The sequence below is a fragment of the Saccopteryx bilineata genome, chromosome 12 (genome assembly GCF_036850765.1).
Source record: "Saccopteryx bilineata isolate mSacBil1 chromosome 12, mSacBil1_pri_phased_curated, whole genome shotgun sequence".
In the NCBI taxonomy this organism is placed as follows: domain Eukaryota; kingdom Metazoa; phylum Chordata; class Mammalia; order Chiroptera; family Emballonuridae; genus Saccopteryx; species Saccopteryx bilineata.
The window spans coordinates 58544205-58563838 of record NC_089501.1 but is presented as its reverse complement, the minus strand read 5'-3'; the positions used below and the strand labels follow the sequence as shown (position 1 = coordinate 58563838).

Sequence of the window (19634 nt, the reverse complement as noted above, 5' to 3'; positions counted from 1 at the left end):
TGCTGGCTGGGAGGACCCAGAAGACCCAGACCCACGTGAGCCTCTTCCCCCGCCACAGCGCCACGCTGGCTGGGAGGACCGAGAACCCAGACCCACATGAGCCTCTTCCCCCGCCACAGCGCCACGCTGGCTGGGAGGCCCAGAGAACCCAGACCCACATGAGCCTCTTCCCCGCCACAGCGCCACGCTGGCTGGGAGGACCGAGAACCCAGACCCGCATGAGCCTCTTCCCCCGCCACAGCGCCACGCTGGCTGGGAGGACCGAGAACCCAGACCCGCGTGAGCCTCTTCCCCCGCCACAGCGCCACGCTGGCTGGGAGGACCCAGAGAACCCAGACCCGCATGAGCCTCTCCCTCGCCAGGCAGCGTGTGTGTTGCTACTTCCTTCTGGTTCAACCTCTGAGCTGCACGTGGGGTGCAAGTCAGGGACAGCATGACCACCACCACTGCTGCGACTCCGCTATTAACAATCAGTTTTGTCCTCAAAGCCCCGTCTCAAAACTCTCCATCCTCCTCGAGACATTCCCTTGTCGTCAGAGTAAAGATAAAACATTCCCAGCACATCCAAAAAGAAAGAGAAATCCTCAGCAGCAACCTACTTTGGAGGAACTTCCTGAGGTGACGCGAACCCATGCCACAAGACGTTACGCAGGTTGAGTCCGCACGGAGAGCCAACGAAGACTTTCAACACGTTCATCTAGTCAGGGAGGGGACAGCAGAGTGTTGACTAGTTAAGTCACATTCAACTATTGAATGAAACAAATCATCTTTCCTCTCTTCCTTAGAAGGAATAGAACCAACAGCAGTTTGGCTAGTTAGTACAGTCATCACTGTAAAAGAAGTAACAATACACAACCAACATTTACTGCACCGTTAATGCATGTTATTCGTTACTCATTCATCCTCAGAACAGCCTTTAAAGAAGGGACAGTGTGCTTCCCACTGTGCAGAAGAGTGGAGAGGTGACACCAGGGTCTTTTCGTTCACAGTAATTTTAACACTGTAATGCTAATAACGAATCATTATAATACAAATAACTTAATGCCATTGGTTTTAATTAGTATTACATTTACTTAACTGTTCATACCATATGCAGGATCAGAAATATATCATCTGGGGTTAAAAGCCGCTGCAGGCCAACCAGAGGCTACGGGCACACAGGCAGACAACAGAGAACGTCAAAACAACAGACGTCGTTTAGGAAGTCAGTGGAACAACAGGACACCTGGTCTCTATCTTCCCTCCCTACTCTCCACAAAAGAAAACCACCTTCAAGATGACAAGGGACAAGGAGCCACTGTAGACACTGGGAAAGTGTTACTGAAAACAGAATCCCCGTCCAAAACCCATGGCGAGCGGGCCCTACACATGCAGTGGCTGTGAACCCTTCCCAGTGCAGCCCCCGCTCACATGACAGCGCCTGCTCCATCCTCGCCTCGACCCCGCCTCGTCCAGTTGCCCAGGACTGCCTTCAACAGTCTGGGACACGTGCTACTTGCTACGCAGCTCTGCAGGTTTTCTGACTTTTACATTTTGTCCCCCATAAATTTGAAGAGTTGCAAAGGGCATAATTTCCCACGTGCTAAAAATATTGATATTTTGGAATAAAAGTGTAATATCCTCTCTGAAGAGTTTAATTTTTATTCCAGAATAAGTCAGTATTATAGTTATTTTACATAATTAAGGAAAGCAAGCAATGATAAGTTGCTCCCACGACTGGCCCCCAGAGGTCACTGTGCCAGAGGTCTTCAGGGCGGAGGCTGCTGCACCCCACTGGGACTCGGGAGGGGAGAGCTGTGTCTTCTGGCTTGAAGAGTGGTGGTTTGGAAAGAAGAGGTGGGAAGAAACATATGCTTAAAACACTGCTAAAACTAATTTTTTCCTATAAGCAGCATCATTTTTTTTGAGGAACAAGAGTGCAGCTTACTTTGCCTGTTCTAGGCTGTGCCTACTCTATCACTGTGGGTGAGCCAGCTTACCACGGAGAGCCCAAAGACGTGCCTGAGCTCCTCGGACGCAAGCAGATCTCTTAAGAGAAAGGGACATTCTTTCCCAACCAGTAAAAATACCTAAAATGCAAACAAAGATCATACAACAAGTGCATTACTGTGAGCCAGTGATGGTCAGGAAAAAAAACCACTTAGAAGCAACAGTTTAGATAAATGGGGTGGGCGGGGGGGGGGGGGGGACAAATGTTGAAGACACCAATGTTTTAATTTCATGATTCTTGAAAAAAATATTACAAATATCTTCCAAATGACTGCATTTTATAGGAAAATGATCACTAAATGCAAGGACTCTGAGGGTGACCACAGAACAGCTTAGTCTGCACTCAGTGGCTTCACAGGTCGGACAGTGAGAGCCCATCACTCACATCACCCAGAGCCCGCTCCAGACAGGACGTAAGCTTCATGAGGCCAAGAGAAACAGCAGGAGGCTGGAGGCTCGCCAAGGCATCATGTATTTCTGGAAATAACTGTTTAGAATAAGACACATATTAGCATTTCTGCTCAGTAAGAAATATTTCTCAAAGTAACAACCCTATTCATAAAATTGAAGCCTCTAAAGATTTTGATTGTGAATATTTTTTTTTTCAAACTAGAACTTTGTTGAGGGGATTTACTCTGCTCTATATCTTGTAATTCTGTGGCTGCTGCATGAGTGGGCCAGGAAGGAGGCCAATGTAGCTTAGCAATAACAGATACATCAGCTCCAGTATCTAAAAGTCCTTTAAATTTAGGCCCTTGTATTGTTAGTTCCATTTCAGGGCATTCCTGACCTATTTTTTTTTTTTTTTAATCCAATTGGCAAAGTCAGAAGAGCCAAATCGCCAATTTTCTTGGGGCCTCTTTTGCAGGATGTGGCCTGAGAAGCAGAATTAGCATCCTTATACTATTTTTCTAACTGCCTGAATTAGCCCTGAGACAAATTCTTTTTTTTTTTTTGATTAATTTTAATGGGGTGACATTGATAAATCAGGATACATATGTTCAGAGAAAATAGCTCTAGGTTATTTTGCCATTTGCTTATGCTGCATTCCCATCACCCAAAGTCCAATTGTCTTTCGTCACCTTCTAACTGGTTTTCTTTATGCCCCTCCCCTTCTCCATCTCCCTTCCTCTCCTCCCCTCCACCTCGTAACCCCCACACTCTTGTCCATGTCTCTAAGTCTCATTTTTATATCCCACTTATGTATGGAATCATATAGTTCTTAGTTTTTTCTGATTTACTTATTTCGCTCAGTATAATGTTATCAAGGTTCATCCATGTTGTTGTAAATGATCCGATGTCATCATTTCTTATGGCTGAGAAGTGTTCCATAGTATATATGTACCAAAGCTTTTTAATCCACTTGTCCTCTGACGGACACTTGGGCTGTTTCCAGATCTTCGCTATTGTGAACAATGCTGCCATAAACATGGGGGTGCATTTCTTCTTTTCATACAGTGCTATGGTGTTCTTGGGGTATATTCCTAACAGTGGGATAGCTGGGTCAAAAGGCAGTTTGATTTTTAATTTTTTGAGGAATCTCCATATTGTTTTCCACAGTGGCTGCACCAGTCTGCATTCCCACCAGCAGTGCAGGAGGGTTCCCTTTTCTCCACATCCTTGCCAGCACTTATTCTGTTTTCTTTTGTTGATGAGCGCCATTCTGACTGGTGTGAGGTGATATCTCATTGTGGTTTTAATTCTCATTTCTCTAGTAATTAGTGATGTTGAGCATTTTTTCATATGCCTATTGGCCATCTGTATGTCCTCTTTGGAGAAGTGTCTATTCATTTGTTTTGCCCATTTTTGGATTGGATTGTTTGTCATCCTAGTATTAAGTTTTACAACTTCTTTATAAATTTTGGTTATTAACCCCTTATCAGACGCATTGTCAACTATATTCTCCCATTGTGTAGTTTCTCTTTATTCTGTTCTTATTGTCTTTAGCTGTGCAGAAGCTTTTTAGTTTGATATAGTCCCATTTGTTTATCCTTTTATTTCACTTGCCTGTGGAGACAAATCGGCAAATATATTGCTGAGAGAAATGTCAGAGAGCTTACTGCCTATGTTTTCTTCTAAGATGCTTATGGTTCCACGGCTTACACTTAAGTCTTTTATCCATTTTGAGTTGATTTTTGTGAATGGTGTAAGTTGGTGATCTAGTTTCATTTTTTTGCAGGTAGCTGTCCAATTATCCCAACACCATTTGTTGAAGAGGCTGTCTTTACTCCAATGTATGCTCTTACCTCCTTTGTCAAATATCAGTTGTCCATAAAGGTGTGGGTTTATTTCTGGGTTCTCAGTTCTGTTCCATTGATCTATATGCCTGTTCTTATGCCAGTACCAGGCTGTTTTGAGTACAATGGCCTTATAGTATAACTTGATATCTGGAAGTGTGATACCTCCCATTTTATTCTTCCTTTTCAGGATTGCTGAGTCTATTTGTGTTCTCTTTTGGTTCCATATAAATTTTTGGAATATGTGTTCTATAACTTTAAAGTAAGTCATTGGTATTTTAATCAGTATTGCATTGAATTTATAAATTACTTTGGGTAATATAGACATTTTAATGATGTTTATTCTTTCTAACCATGAGCACGGTATATGCTTCCACTTGTTTGTATCTTCCCTGATTTCTTTTATCAATGTTTTATAATTTTCCAAGTACAAATCTTTAATCTCCCTGGTTAAATTTATTCCTAGGTACTTTATTTTTTTGGTTTCAACGATAAAGGGGATTGATTCCTTAGTTTCTCTTTTTGACTGTTGTTAGTGTATAAAAATGCCTCTGATTTCTGAGTATTAATTATATATCCTGCTACCTTGCTGAATTCATTTATCAGGTCTAGTAGTTTTTTGACTGCAACTTTAGGGTTTTCTATATACAATATCATATCATCTGCAAATAATGATAGTTTTACTTCTTCTTTTTCAACTTGAATGCCTTTTCTTTTTCTTGTCTGATTGCTGTGGCTAGGACTTCCAGAACTATGTTGACTAAGAGTGTTGAAAGGGGGCACCCCTGCCTTGTTCCTGATCTTAAGGGGATTGCTTTTAATTTTTGCCTATTAAGTATGATGTTGGCTGTGGGTTTGTCATAGATGGCCTTTATCATGTTGAGGTATGTTCCCTGTATTCCCACTTTGCTGAGAGTTTTGATCATGAATGGGTGCTGAATTTTACCAAATGCTTTTTCTGCATTTCTATTGAAATTATCATGTGGTTTTTCTCCTTCCTTTTGTTTATGTGGTGAATCACACTGATTGATTTGCGAATATTGTACCAGCCTTGCCTCCCAAGAATAAATCCCACTTGATCATGGTGTATGATTTTTTTCATATATTGCTGGATCCGGTTTGCTAGTATTTTGTTGAGGATTTTAGCATCTAAATTCATCAGGGATATTGGCCTATAATTTTCTTTCTTTGTGTTGTCTTTGCCTGGTTTTGGAATCAGAATTATGCTCGCCTCATAAAAGGAGCTTGGAAGTCTTCCTTCCTCTTGAATTTTTTGTAATAGCTTGAGAAGGATAGGAGTTAGTTCTCCTTTTGAATATTTGGTAGAATTCACTTGTGAAGCCATCAGGCCCAGGACTTTTTTTGGGGGAGATCTTTTTGATAACTGTTCCAATCTCATTTGTTGTAATTGGTCTGTTTAGGTTCTGATTCTTCCAGATTAATTTTTGGAAGATTACGTTTCAAGGAATTTGTCCATTTCATCTAGGTTGTCTAGTTTTTTGGCATACAGTTCTTCATAGTATTTTCTTACAATATTTTGTATTTCTGTTGTGTCAGTTGTTATTTCTCCACTCTCGTTTCTAATTTTATTTATTTGAGTCCTCTCTCTTTTTTTCTTGGTGAGTCTGAGTAAAGGTTCATCGATCTTGTTTACCTTTTCAAAGAACCAGCTCCTAGTTTCATTGATCCTCTGTATTTCTTTAGCCTCTATGTCATTTATTTCTGTTCTGATCTTTATTATTTCCTTCCTTCTACTAGCTCTGGGCTTTACTTGCTGTTCTTTTAGATGTAGGGTCAAGTTGTTTGAGCTTTTTCTAGCTTCTTGAGGTATGCCTGTAATGCTATGAACTTCCCTCTCAAGACTGCTTTTGCTGTGTCCCATAAATTTTGAGTTGATGTATACTCATTATCATTTGTTTCTAGGAATTTTTTTATTTCTTCTTTGATCTCATTGTTAACCCATTCATTATTTAATAACATGCTATTTAGTTTCCAAGTGTTTGAGTATTTTTCAGTTTTTCTGTTGTCGTTGATTTCTTGTTTCATGCCATTGTGATAAGAGAAAGTGCTCGATATGATTTCAATCTTCTTAAATTTTTTTTTTTTGATGCTGCAACTAAGAGTTGAGGCTTCTTTTTTTTTTAAGACTTTCTTTATTCATTTTAGAGAGGAGAGAAGGAGGAGAGAGAGAGAGAGAGAGAAGAGGGGAGGAGCAGGAAGCATCAACTCCCATATGTGCCTTGACCAGGCAAGCCCAGGGTTTTGAACCGGCGACCTCAGCATTCCAGGTCGACGCTTTATCCACTGTGCCACCACAGGTCAGGCATCAATCTTCTTAAATTTATTGAGACCGCTTTTGTGCCCTAACATGTGGTCTATTCTAGAGAATGTACCATGAGCACTTGAAAAGAATGTATATTCTGCTGCTTTAGGGTGAAAGGTTCTGAAGATATCTATTAAATCAAGTTGATCTAGTATGTCTTTTAAGTCTGTTTATTTTCTTTCTTGAGGATCTATCTAGTGATGTTAGTGGGGTATTGAAATCCCCTACTATTATAGTATTGCTGTTGATCTCGCCCTTTAAATCCATCAAAGTCTGCTTTATATATTTAGGTGCTCCTATATTGGGTATGTAGATATTTATAATGGTTATATCTTCCTGTTGGATTGCTCCCTTTATCATTATGTAGTGACCTTCTTTATCTCTTACTATATAGCCTTTGTTTTAAAGTCCATTTTGTCTGATATAAGTATTGCTACCCCAGCTTTTTTTTCATTTCCATTTGCGTGAAATATTTTTTTCCATCCCTTTATCTTCAGTCTATGTGCATTTTTTGATTTAAGGTGTGTCTCTTGTAGACAGCATATGTATGGGTCCTGTTTTCTTATCCACGCAGCTACCCTATGTCTTTTGATCGGATCATTTAATCCATTTACATTTAAGGTTATTACTGACATGTAATTGTTTATTGCCATTTTATTCTTTAAAATTGTATTCCTCTTTTGCTATATTCTTTTTCTCCTTTGATTTGTTTACAACAGGCCCCTTACCATTTCTTGCAGCCTTGGTTTGGTTGTAGTGAATTCCTTGAGTATTTTTTTGTCTGGAAAGCTTTTAATTTCTCCTTCAATTTTAAACGATAGCCTTGCTGGATAAAGTAGTCTTGGTTGTAGGCTCTTGTTTTGCATTACTTTGAATATTTCTTGCCATTCCCTTCTGGCCTCACGTGTTTCTGTTGAGAAGTCGGATGTCATCCTTATGGGGGCTTCTTTGTAGGTGATAGTCTTTTTTTCTCTAGCAGCTTTTAATATTTTCTCTTTATCACTTAGCTTTGGTATTTTAATTATGATGTGTCTTAGTGTTGATTTCTTTGGGTTTCTCTTGTGACTGTGAATATTTTAAAGACTTTCTGATATAAGTAAATATGTACATTATGTATAGAGATAGAGAGATATTTTCTCTTTAGAGTGTGAGGCAGCGAGCGAGAGAGAGACAGGAACATCTATCTGTTCCTGTATGTGCCCTGGCCGAGATTGAACTGGAAACCTCTGCACTTTGGGTCGACGCTCCAACTGACCAAGCATCCGGCCAGGGCTGGTAAATATTTTCTACATAGATATAACAACATCTAAATAATAAAAAAAATCTAAGGAGTTCTTTAAATGTTCTTTACTTAAATATTTATTGAAAGCAGTAAGTGTGGCATAACTGTACATTGAAAAGTCAAATATTTTGACCTAAATCTTATTTCCCATTTTGAGTTCTTAAGAACAGAGAAACATAAGACAGCTCACCCTGCCACTTATGAGTGCTATTACGAAGGAGGAAGCAATGTTCCTCCCACACTAAATTAGGGAACTCAGGTACGTCAGAATTAGACTTGTTAGTTACTGCTGTGTTATGGCTGTTTAATGTGCCAAGTGACATAGTAGTTTTCACCAATCAACAAATCAACCAAAACAAGGTTTGGGCCCCAGATGACCCTCTCCCTCCACTTCACCGTCAACAAGTCCAGCATCCTTTCCACTGGCCCCTCTGTCTCAGGAATACCTTACTCTCTGTCCAGAAGGTCTTTCTTCTTCCTACCAACAGCCCACTTTACTTCTGTCCCAGAACCAGCATCCATATACCAAGCTCCCTTCCCATACCCACCCTGACACTGCATCTCACTACTTCTCTTGGTCAAAGGATGTGCTTCTTGCTCAGGTTTAGAGCCTCTGCAAAACAGTTTCAGGTTTCCCTCATGGCTTCTTCACAGTTGGAAGAAGTCCTAAAGGAGACGCCTCTAAAATTAGCAAGAAATAAGGGTTTCTAAGTAGAATTTGCAAAGGCCAAACCTCTGGAGAACTTGTCCACTGGAGCCATGGTACATACTGAACTTCAAACTGCCCCTTGGTCAGAGAGGACAAATGGACATGGACTGCCTCACACACCGGGCCCAGCAGCCTCACGCTTCCCGGATAATCCAGACCCTGAGCTTCAAGGTAAAAAAAACAATTAGCACCAGCTCCATATCATGGGGAGAAACATCTCTAAGTCATCAAAGAATAAGTGCTCTAACCACAAAATTTCCACAAAATCAACAACTGGTTTATAATTGAACTTATAAGAAAGATATATCTATGTTGGAAATGATACATAGTGCTTATCTGGTTATAAAAGAAAACTGCACTACAGTAGAGAGTTTGGAAAATACAGGAAGGTTCAAACAAGAAAAAAACTATCTTTTTCAATTTCTTTACCTGCATATCAGTTTATACAAAATCAGGCTTATACTGTATATATAATATTTTAAGATGATTGATTTTTACTTAATATTATTTAACTGAGATTTCCAATGACCCTTAATTATTTTAGAACATATTTATGAATTGTTTTATAAGTTTGGGACTGAACAGTCACATGGTTCATGACTAAAAAATATAAAAGGGTAAGTCTCCCTATTGTCTACTGAATTCTCCTTCCTACAGCAGCTGCTTTTATTAATTCCTTGTACATATTTATACATATAAAAACAAATGCAAATACATGCCCATTTTTTTCTCTTAGCAATATAGCTCAAAGATTCTAGTATCAGAAAGCCGGGCCTCCCATTCTTTTTCACTACTGCGTAATAGTCCACTGTGAATTTTTCCATTATTTTCTTAAGTGGTCCCTACTCCCTGACATCTGGCTGTTTTCAACACTTTGCTTTCTTTGCTATCACAGATGACGCAGCAAGGAGAAACCCTGGAATGTGCACTTCCCAATCTGTAAGTGTACCAGTCTTACAAACTTCTGGAACAGAACTGCTGGGCCAGAGCACGGTTCATTTGCCACTTCTGTAACACTGTTAAATTTCCAGGCCAACTTCCTGCTCTAAAATTTTTCAAAAAATAGGTAGAACACATTTAAAGTAATCATTTATTGTGTTGCTGGTCATTTCATACCTAGTTCATGACTTGCATTTTCTCTTCTTTTGCACCAGGGCTGCGGGCCTGGAGCGGGAAGCCACGTCATCTGCAGCCCTGTGAGCTCTCACTGCCCCCGACCTCTCTGTCTCACACATGGTTTTCTCAGCCCAGTGTTTCATTAACACCGTTTAAAAGTGACTTACACTTCTCTGGCCTCATTTTCTCTCTTTTCACACCAATTCCTTTTCTCTTGTGAGTTAGACCAGTATGAGAACATCCTCTAACCAAAAGAAGTGATGATCAGAAAGGGGAATTTTACAGGTCAAGACATTTTAAATGAAAAGTACTGAGAGATGTTTGGGGTGCAGAGAGAGAACAAACCTGACTTTGTATCAATCACACAGTCTGTGATCCTCTTCCAACACACTTCACCGTTCTGAGTTACAATACTATCGATATCACAATCTTCTCTGATTTCAAACCCGAGTTTACAGATCATATCACGCACTGAGGGAGAAAGACATGTGGTAACAGAATCCTCTAGTAATATCTGAAACATAAAACATAAAAGTTACTATTTAACAGGAAGTAAAAACAGAAATATTAATTATAGATTTAACACAAAATTATCCTATAAGTACAGAATATACTCAGGTAGATGTTAGCATACTTTGTGGGTTTTCTGAGAGCTGTATGGTTAAAACATTGTGATTACATATTAATGAAATACAATTTACATATATATTTTCAAACAAATTAATGTTTTGGAATTTTAACTTTATTATTCATAATGTCTGTAAGAATTAAGTTTCCAGAAGCTCAGTGTTTCATGGATGGTGCATTGTTCCTTACCACATTCCTTTACTACCCTGAAGTTATCCAAATGAGCAATCTTTTAAAATGGGGAACAGAAAAGCAAAAAAATCAAGCATAATGAACTAAAATGAAAAAAGCAACAAACCACAAAATATCCATAAAAATAAAATCCTCCTAATTAACCACATATTACACTAAGATAAGCTTATTATCCTGTAAAGTCTTATTTCAGGCCTAAAGCTGATGTGTGGGTCTTCATCTGTGTCAGGTTGAAGGGTGTCAGTGTTCCAACATTTGTGATCAAGACATGGTCCCTCCCTAAGTTGGCAGCTAACCAGTTAAGCTCTCAGTATCACCCCACGACCTGTCTTCTCCTCCTCACCCCCGGAAGCTGCACTTTTCCCTCTGTGCTAGTTAAGCAATCCCGCAGGCCCCCACAGCTATGGAACTGCCCAAGAAACCTGTGTGAAATATTCGGAGGCTCTCAGCCAGTCAGGGTACTCGAGAGGGACCCTGAGATGGCAGGGAAAGTGGGGACTTGCTCAGGCTGCCTGCAGCCTGTCCACTTCCTGTCCACTTCCTACTCTTTGAGCATCATCCCTGCTGCAGCAGGCAAATCCAGTCCTCGGTGTTCCCAAGAGTTGCAGGTCCAGCTTCATCCCTGGCTCCCACCACAGTCAAACCCTGTGTGTCCAGTGCGTCCCCTTCTGTTATGAGAGATCAGAGTTTCAACTATGAGGGACCCTTCTCTTCAGTTCTAAGTCTTTTAAAATCCCACCTACTTCCCTTGGCTCCCTCAGGGCTAAGGGGAGTGAGACTGCTTCCTGCAGCTGCCTCCTCCGTGAATAACACTTTGAGAGATCACATTTTGTCCTTTCAGATACCCAATTAACAATTCTTCACCTACTTAACTCTTTAACTTCTCTTGGTTCAAAAACAAGTGTGGTTTGTCTCCTTCTCTGATACAGAAACTTAATACTCTAAAAGGTTACTTTCACATCAAAGGGGGATTCTTTGCATTTTTAGAAGCACCCCAACAAATGAGCTGCTGTTCTGGAGTGACAGGTGGCGGGCAGAATGAACATTTTTACATAAAAGCCCATTACTCCACTACTGAAGTGCACCCTAGACATGGCTACTTGAGTCGTAAGAAGTCTTCTTTTGACTGTAGATGCTCTATCAATATAGTTGTCCTTCAGCCTCGACTAAACTAAGATCTGAGACCAGGTCTTAAACAACTGTGTACCAGCAGCAGCGTGGCCCCTGGCAGACAATCAGACAATAAGTGAGTAACAAGACGTAAATAAATGACTGGCCCCTCCTACTCTGAGGTGGCTCTATCCTATCCGCCACCCACAGATACACAATTCTAGTTCTCTTTCAGTCTTCTAAGCCCCCACTGTTAAATTAAGAAATCAATCCAACATCAAATCAAACATTAGGTGCTGCAATACTTCAATTGTCGGTCGTAAGAAATCCCGTGTCCTGTGCACGTTACACACACCTGTTCTCCCACTGGAAGCAGACGTCTGTGGGCGTGCGTGGGCGAGCACCCACCCACCCCGTGGTTCTCCCGTATTTCGGGGTCTTGCCCAGAACAGCATGGGCTGGTGCAAACATCCTGTTTGGGATCAGAAAACCTTACATTGTAATTTATTTTGAGAATCACTGTCGCTCTTGCCTCGGAAAAGTTACTGAGCTTGTCTGAGCCTCAGTTTTAACTGCAAAATAGCGCAAACTAGTATCACCTCCCAGCACTGCCGTCAGTAGAGACACCTGGGAAGCATTCAGCTCCCAATGTTCATAGCAGATACCGCTAAAGCTGATGACAGACGCCTGATCGGTCACTGCCTGAGGGAGGGAAATAAATCAGACCCTTATGGCGAGGCAGACCTACAGAACCCCATCTACAGTCCACGAGGCCCTGGTGATTTTAGCATCTGATGGCCATGATGGCCTAGAAATGTCGGAGACTGACTGTGCAGGTGTGAGCCGCGGAGCTCGTTTCATCCCGCAGGACGACCCGCACAGACGCCACCCCCACCCCCCGGGGCACTGTCCCCGCGAGTCGCGCGCAGGCCCGGCTCCCATGGGAACAGCCCCGGGGCCCATCAAGACCGCTGCAGGTCCCGCAGCGTCAGGAGGAATCCACACCGGGACGCGACAGGGAACCGGGCCGGAACCGGCCGGTGTGGGGCGGGACTCGGGGGGCGGGGCCGGAGCGGCCCGGTTCGCCCCCGGGCGTCGCAAATGGCCGGCATCGAGGCGGTGCCCTCCCGAGCGCCCCGCAGCGGCCCAGCCGCCAGAAGGGGCGCACGGTGGAACGCGGGGACCGCGGAGCCCCCAACTGCGCTACCTGCATGACTTCCGGGCCCCAGCCGCCGGCGCCGCGAGATGACGCATTAGCCCGCCCCTCCCTGCGGCCGCGCTGCGCTGCGCAGGCGCGGGACTGGTGCTCTCGCGGGAAGCGGCGGGAAGCGGCGGGCAGCGGCGGGCAGCGGCGTGCGGGGCGGGCTGAGACAGGACGCTGGGCGTGTCGCCGCGGAGGGCGGGATGGACAAGCGGGGTCGAGGCGGGATGTCTTCGTCGGGGTCGGGCGCGCAGCCGGCGCCCACGCAGGATGTGATGGCGGTGCCATCCTCGACGACGACGACGCCTCGGAGAGAGAGGCGGCTCAGCATGTTCGAGAAGGAGTCAGTGAGTGCGCAGGCGCGGGCCCCGTTCCGGGGCCTACCCCGGCCGGAGGGAGGGCTTCCCCGCGCGGGGCGCCGGCCTGAGCCTGGGGCTCGGCCACTGGAGGGTCCGGGCGTCCGCTCCTGTGGCGGAGACCTGCGGCCCCGCGTGGGCTGAGCGAGCATCTCTTCTGGGGCATCCTCAGACCTCGGACTTGCAGCTCTCCCGAACTCACCTTCACCGAAACAAGAGTGTCAGGTGCCCGGTGCCCTCCCGCAGACCAGTGTGCCCGCTGCCTCAACCAGGAAAATGTCTGCTGTCCTGAGCACAACAAGGAGGCGTTTTCAGTATTTAAAAACAGCAGCAGACTCAGTAGTTGAAGATTATTCAGGGAGGGAGGGGTCCTTGGGTTACGACACTGATGTAACCTGGATTTTGGTGTAAGTAGAAACACACTCTAGCCTAAGTCACTTACCTCTCCTAACACAGTTGTAAAGTCATAATTGAGAGCATATAAACACAGCTAAGCCATAGAGAAAGGGCATAAATACACTGTACTGTACACTATACCTGTAGTAACAGGGAAAAAATGACAAAAAAGTGAATGTAAAGAAAAGGTTCCTTACCTTTATTAGTGGGGTTGGCTTGCACACGGGAAGGGGCATTGAAAGGTGGGAAAGTGACCCACTGGGAGGAGGAAGCTGGATGAGGCAGGAGAACCTGCAGAAGGTGTTGGAGACACTGGGTCAGGTGAGTCAGGATTGCCTAAGGAACATGCAGGAGACGCTGGAGAAGGCTCTACCTGTACTCCAGGTGTTTCATCTCAGGAAGCAGCTGATGTAGAGGGTACAGGGTCTGTTGCAGGCCTCTTTACCTTCTTAGAATTGTTCCAGGCTACTCCGGACTTATTCTCTTCCAAAATCTGCCTATTGCATTGCAAGACATGCACGACAGCTCTGTAGACCTTACTGAATCTGCCATCGCTGGGGTCCTCAGCCTGAAATTTTTGCCATCCCATCCTCTCCCATAGAAAAACCTTCTGCCAAACCCTTGTTAGTAAGTCTCTTGAGTTCTGGGGTTTCTATCGCTTCCTCATCAGTCAGCTGGTTCTCCAGCTGAATGAGGTCCTCAGCAGACAGCTCCTCTCCATGTGATACCAGGAGCTCTGTGACATTCTCAGCCTCCATCTCCAAATGTACCCATGGCAACAACCTTCTCTGGTACAGCCTCCACTGACTCTTCATAGCCATGGACGTCATACATACACAAACTGGGAACAGTTTTTTCCACACACCATTTAAATTTGTTCGACATCTCAAATTTTGTAAGTTTCTTATGGGAGTGAGCATCATAAACTCAAAATGTCATATGTCGAGATTGTCGTAATCCAAGGACCCCTGTACAGGAGAAAAACATGTTGAAGATATCATGCCCATCAAATTATTGTCTGAAATGGATGGAAAGCGCCAGGTTTTTATACGGCTGTCATCTGAAAATCATTCCTGTAACCAAGACGCCATCTTTTATGGACATTTCAACAGAGAAATAATTTTTCCAGGGATACAAAGCTGTGTGATGATAGAGCTAAGTCTAGATCAGGGGTTGGGAATCTATGACTTGCGAGCAAGATGTGGCTCTTTTGATGGCTGCATCTGGCTCGCAGACAAATCTTTAATAAAAAATAATAACGTTAAAAATATACAACATTTTCATGTATTACAATCCATTCATTTCCTACCACTCATGTTCATGGTTGTGGGTGGCTGGAGCCAATCACAGCTGTCCTCTGGGTCAATACCAAATTTTTATTGGATAATGCCTAATGTACACGGGTTGTTGTATGGCTCTCACAGAATTACATTTTAAAATAAGTGGCGTTCATGGCTCTCAGCCAAAAAGGTTACCAACCCCTGGTCTAGATACTGTTCTGGTCCACTTGTCTGTAATGGTTTCTTTTAACTCCTGCTTCATGGGAACCATGATTGATAGAATGGAGGAGAGATAACAGGCAGAACACTTATTTTTGAAGATTTTGATATATTTCAAACAAAAGGAATCCTCAAAAATCATGGTAACATATCAGGTTTTAATGACAACTGTGCTGTCTACATTTTACAGAGGAAAGAACAAGCTAAGGGAGGAAAAGTAGGCCCAGTTACACAACTAAGAAAACCCCCAGAGCTAGGCTAGGAACCGTAATATGTTGTACTTTAAATGTCCCTAGAAATTGTGCTCTATTGCATGGAAGTAAGTCTGAGTAACAGTTATGTCATACAGAGATAATAAAAATTTCTATAGTAGTCTGAGTCAGACAAAGGGGTCTTTTATAAACCTACTGTCTATGAAATATCTAAAGTGGTCTTGAAGAATGAGTAAGCCTGAATGTAGACAGAAGATGTGTAGGTATACACTTGGTTTATAGACCAAAATCTGGAGACAGGGACATGGACCAAGGCATTTCTTGGTTATTTGATATGGATGTGATCAACCAAACTGTCTTTAAATTTAGCTTCTAGAGGTAAGAAATTTTGATAGACCAATGATTGGATGAGTCTAAGAAAGGATTCAACAAATTCTCAGTGTTTCTGAGTGGAAATAAGTGAAATAGAGACAAAAAAGACAATAGAAAAGATCAATGAAACAAAGAGCTGGCTCTGTGAGAAGATAAAATTGACTAGAAAAAAAGAGGGGATCCAAATAAAATCAGAATTGAAAGAGGACACATTACAACTGATACCTCAGAAATAGAAAGGATTATAAAAAATTCCTGTGGACAGGTATACAGCAACAGTTTGGACAACCGAGAAGAAATATATAAATTCTTAGAAGCATACAGCTTCAAAGAGCTTTCTAAGACTAATCATGAAAACATTTTAGAAAATCTGAAAAGAATAACTACTGGTAAATTAAATATTAATCAAAACTTCCTAACAAACAAAAGTTTAGGACAACGTGGCTTCACAGGTGGATTTTACCAAATAAAAGAGTTAATAGGTCTTCTTCTCAAACTTTTTCAAAAATAAAAGAGAAAGAAACACTTCCAAACTCATTTTACGAGGCTAACATTACTCTGATACCAACATTACCCTGACAAGGACACCACAAAAAACCAAACTATAGTACTGGAGCCCTATGCAGAGCAATTTGGAAAGAAAAAGAAAGAAATGGCATCCAAATTGGAAAGGAAAAAGTAAAACTGGCACTATTTGCATAGGATATGTTATGCATAGAAAACTCTAAAGACTCTACCAAAAAACTGTTAGACCTAATAAATTCAGCAAAGTTGCAGGATCCAAAATTGATATACAAAAATCTGATGTGTTTCTGTGCTCTAATGATGCACTATAAGAAAAAGGAATTAATAAAACAACTTCATTTACAATTGTATCAAAAGAATAAATATCTAGGAATAACTTCAACCATGGAGGTGGAAGACCCATACACTGAAAACTACGAGACATCGATGAAAGAAATTGAAGACAACACAAATAAATAGACATTCCACATTCATGAGTTGGGGAATTATTAAAATGCCCATACTATCCAAGCAATCTACATATTTAGTGCAATTTTTATCAAAATTCTGATGGTATTTTTCAGAGAAATAAACCTAAAATATGTATGGAACCAAAATGATCTTGAATAGCCAACCCTATGCCCTGATTTCAAACTATAGACAAGCTATAGTATTGACAACAGTATGGTATTGACATAATCACACATAAATCAATGGAACAGAATAGAAGGTCCAAAAATAAACTCACGCTTATATGATAATTAATTTACAACAAAGGAGCCAAAAATGTACAATAGGAAGAGTTTGTTCAATACATGCTGTTGGGAGGACAGCCACACGCAAAAGAATAAAATGACACTATTTTACCATGCGCAAAACACAAAGGATAAAAACTTAAATGTATGACCTGAAACCATAAAACTAGAAAAATCTAGGCAAAAAGCTCCTTGACAGTCTGGCAGTGATTTTTTTTCCTTTTTTGATCTGACTCCAAAACAAAGGCAACAAAAGCAAAAATAAACAAATGGGACTCCATCAAACTAAAAAGCTTCTGCACAGCAAAAGAAATCAGTAAAATGAAAAGGCAACATAATGAAATAATTTGCAAAGCATATATCTGATGAATTATTATCCAAAATATGTAAATACCTCACAAGTTAAGAGCAACAAAACAAAAAGTCCAATTAAGCAATGGCAAGAAGATCTGAATAGACATTTTTCTAAGGAAGATATACAGGTGGACAACAGATATGTGAAAAGATGCCCAATGTCATTATCATGGAAATGAAACTCAAAACCATAATGAGATGTCACCCATCAGCTGTTAGAATGGTGATTATCAAAAAGACAAGAGATAACAAGTGTTGGCAAAGATGTGAACAAAAGGGCATCTTTGTGCACCGATAGTGGGAATGTAAACTGGTGCAGCCTCTATGGAAAACAATATGGTGGTTCCTCAAAAAATTAAAAATAGAACTATAACATTGAGGTTTTGATTCTCAGTCAGGTCAAATACAAGTACAACAGTTAATTCCTGGCTATTATAATGAAGCTTGCCCCTGTAATTTATCACCTAGAGCATTTTATCTGGATCACGTTAGACATTAAAATATTTCCTTAAAGAGTGTTGACATAGAATAAATGTTGAATGTCAAAAGCTTGGAATGATGTATATACCAAATTAATACACTTTTGTTATCTTTTCAACCTCATACTTACTAAAATGTTACCTAAATAATTGTATTATTGATCCAAAGATAAATAAATAAAAGTAAAATGATTAAAATTACAAGGCGACAATGAGATATTTTTGTAACCTCAGGATAAAGAACACGAAAGGTTTTCCTTACATTGCTGTCTCCTAGCCACCCAGTCGCCCTCTCTGGAGGACACACTTGTTTCTGATTCTTTCGCATCTTCTATGGATATTCTGAATATGTGCATACAATTTTGTGTTAATAGGTAATACTATGTAGCAAACTAGACATTTTTTGTGTGTGTGACAGAGACAGAGAGAGGGACAGATAGGGACAGACAGACCAGAAGGGAGAGAGATGAGAAGCATCAATTCTTTGTTGCAGCATCTTAGTTTTTCCTTGATTGCTTTCTCATATGTGCCTTGACGGGGGGAGGGAGTGGGACGGGGACGGGGGGGGGGGGCTACAGCAGAATGAGTGACCCCTTGCTTAAGCCAGTGACCTTGGGCTCAATCAAGCTGGTGATCCTTGCTCTAACCAGATGAGCCCACACTCAAGCCAGGTTTTGAATATGGGTCATCTGTGTCCCAGTCCAACGCTCTATCCACTGCGACACTGCCCGGTCAGGCGCTAGACATTTTTTTTTTTTTTTACCAAATTGATAGTAGGGTGAATTAGTGAATCTAGGCTTGAGTAACCACATTATCATAGACATGTGTTATAATGGATTTCCTAGCTTTGTGGCAGCCATGTCCCATTCCTCCAGGGTTCTTAAAGCTAAAATTTCATTTTGCAATTAAACACGTACTCTCTCTCCACCTCTCTCTTTCAGTATGCACAGATTTTAAAAGAAAGGCTTAGAGAATCAATTCATGATGTTCAGTATGTAGAGCCTCCATTTGATGATTCCCTTGTTGATATAGGGAAAGAATGGAAGAGTACTCTGGCAAAATTAAAGTTTGCCAATTCATATAGAATGGAGCCACCAAGAAAATTCCAAGCTCACTCAGTAGAAACGAAAGTCCAGCAGATATTACAGGTAGGTTGACTGATATATATGATAGCAATATCTTAGCTTTGGGGGTTTGATAAACTATGTTTAGGTTTATGGCAGTATAATTACCCTGATTGGTTTTTTTATAACACTGATCTCTGAAAATATGTAAGTACTTTGTAGTCAGTAATCTTCATTGTACTTGATACTACAAGTTAAATGAAAAGGTATGTGCTTTTGTTATTTCATTTATCGCTTAATTACTCATAAATTATTTGTTCCTCTGGTTCCATGTTTCTCCCATAATGGAGGAATGAGTAAAAAAGAACACGTTGAATATGTATATATGTGTGAAAAGTTAGTTCCTGACTACACTAAAAATCTTAGGAATAGGCCATCATGCCCTGGCTGGACAGCTCGGTTGGTGAGACCATTGTCCTGAAGCACAGAGGTTGCTGATTTGATTCCCTGCCAGGGCACATACAGAAGAAGCTCAATGTTCCTCATTCTCTCTCTCTCTCTCTCTCTCTCTCTCTCTCTCTCTTTCTCTCTCCCTCCCCCCTTTCTCTCACACTAAAATCAGTAGTAGTAGTAACAATAATAATGATACTAAATAGGCCGTTCCAGCTTAGGCATCAGTTGTGTTCTTTAACCGACTAGAAGGTAAAGTTCATTTAACACAGTTTGAAACTCAGACACGTGATTCTAGGCTCATTCAAAACGGTTTCTCAATTTTATAAAACTAACACTAATACTAATGTTAATACCAATATTAACTATTTTGGTATCTGAAGGCTCATTGTTCAGATGGAAAGAAT

At 41.5% G+C, this 19634-nt stretch overlaps 1 protein-coding gene across 1 annotated transcript in view; it reads right to left on the bottom strand.

Moving 5' to 3' along the window:
• ERMARD (ER membrane associated RNA degradation) overlaps positions 1 to 17734 on the bottom strand; it is a 33515-nt gene extending 15781 nt beyond the window's left edge. Inside the window, exons 1-7 of the mRNA XM_066247780.1 lie at positions 12793 to 17734; positions 11941 to 12057; positions 10002 to 10170; positions 8565 to 8704; positions 2375 to 2476; positions 1980 to 2069; positions 600 to 697 (exon numbers count right to left, since the gene is read on the bottom strand). Of these exons, the coding sequence (XP_066103877.1) occupies positions 600 to 697; positions 1980 to 2069; positions 2375 to 2476; positions 8565 to 8704; positions 10002 to 10170; positions 11941 to 12057; positions 12793 to 13074 (998 nt within the window). The 5' untranslated portion in view covers positions 13075 to 17734. The remainder of the gene's footprint in view (positions 1 to 599; positions 698 to 1979; positions 2070 to 2374; positions 2477 to 8564; positions 8705 to 10001; positions 10171 to 11940; positions 12058 to 12792) is intronic.
• Positions 17735 to 19634: the final 1900 nt, after the last annotated feature.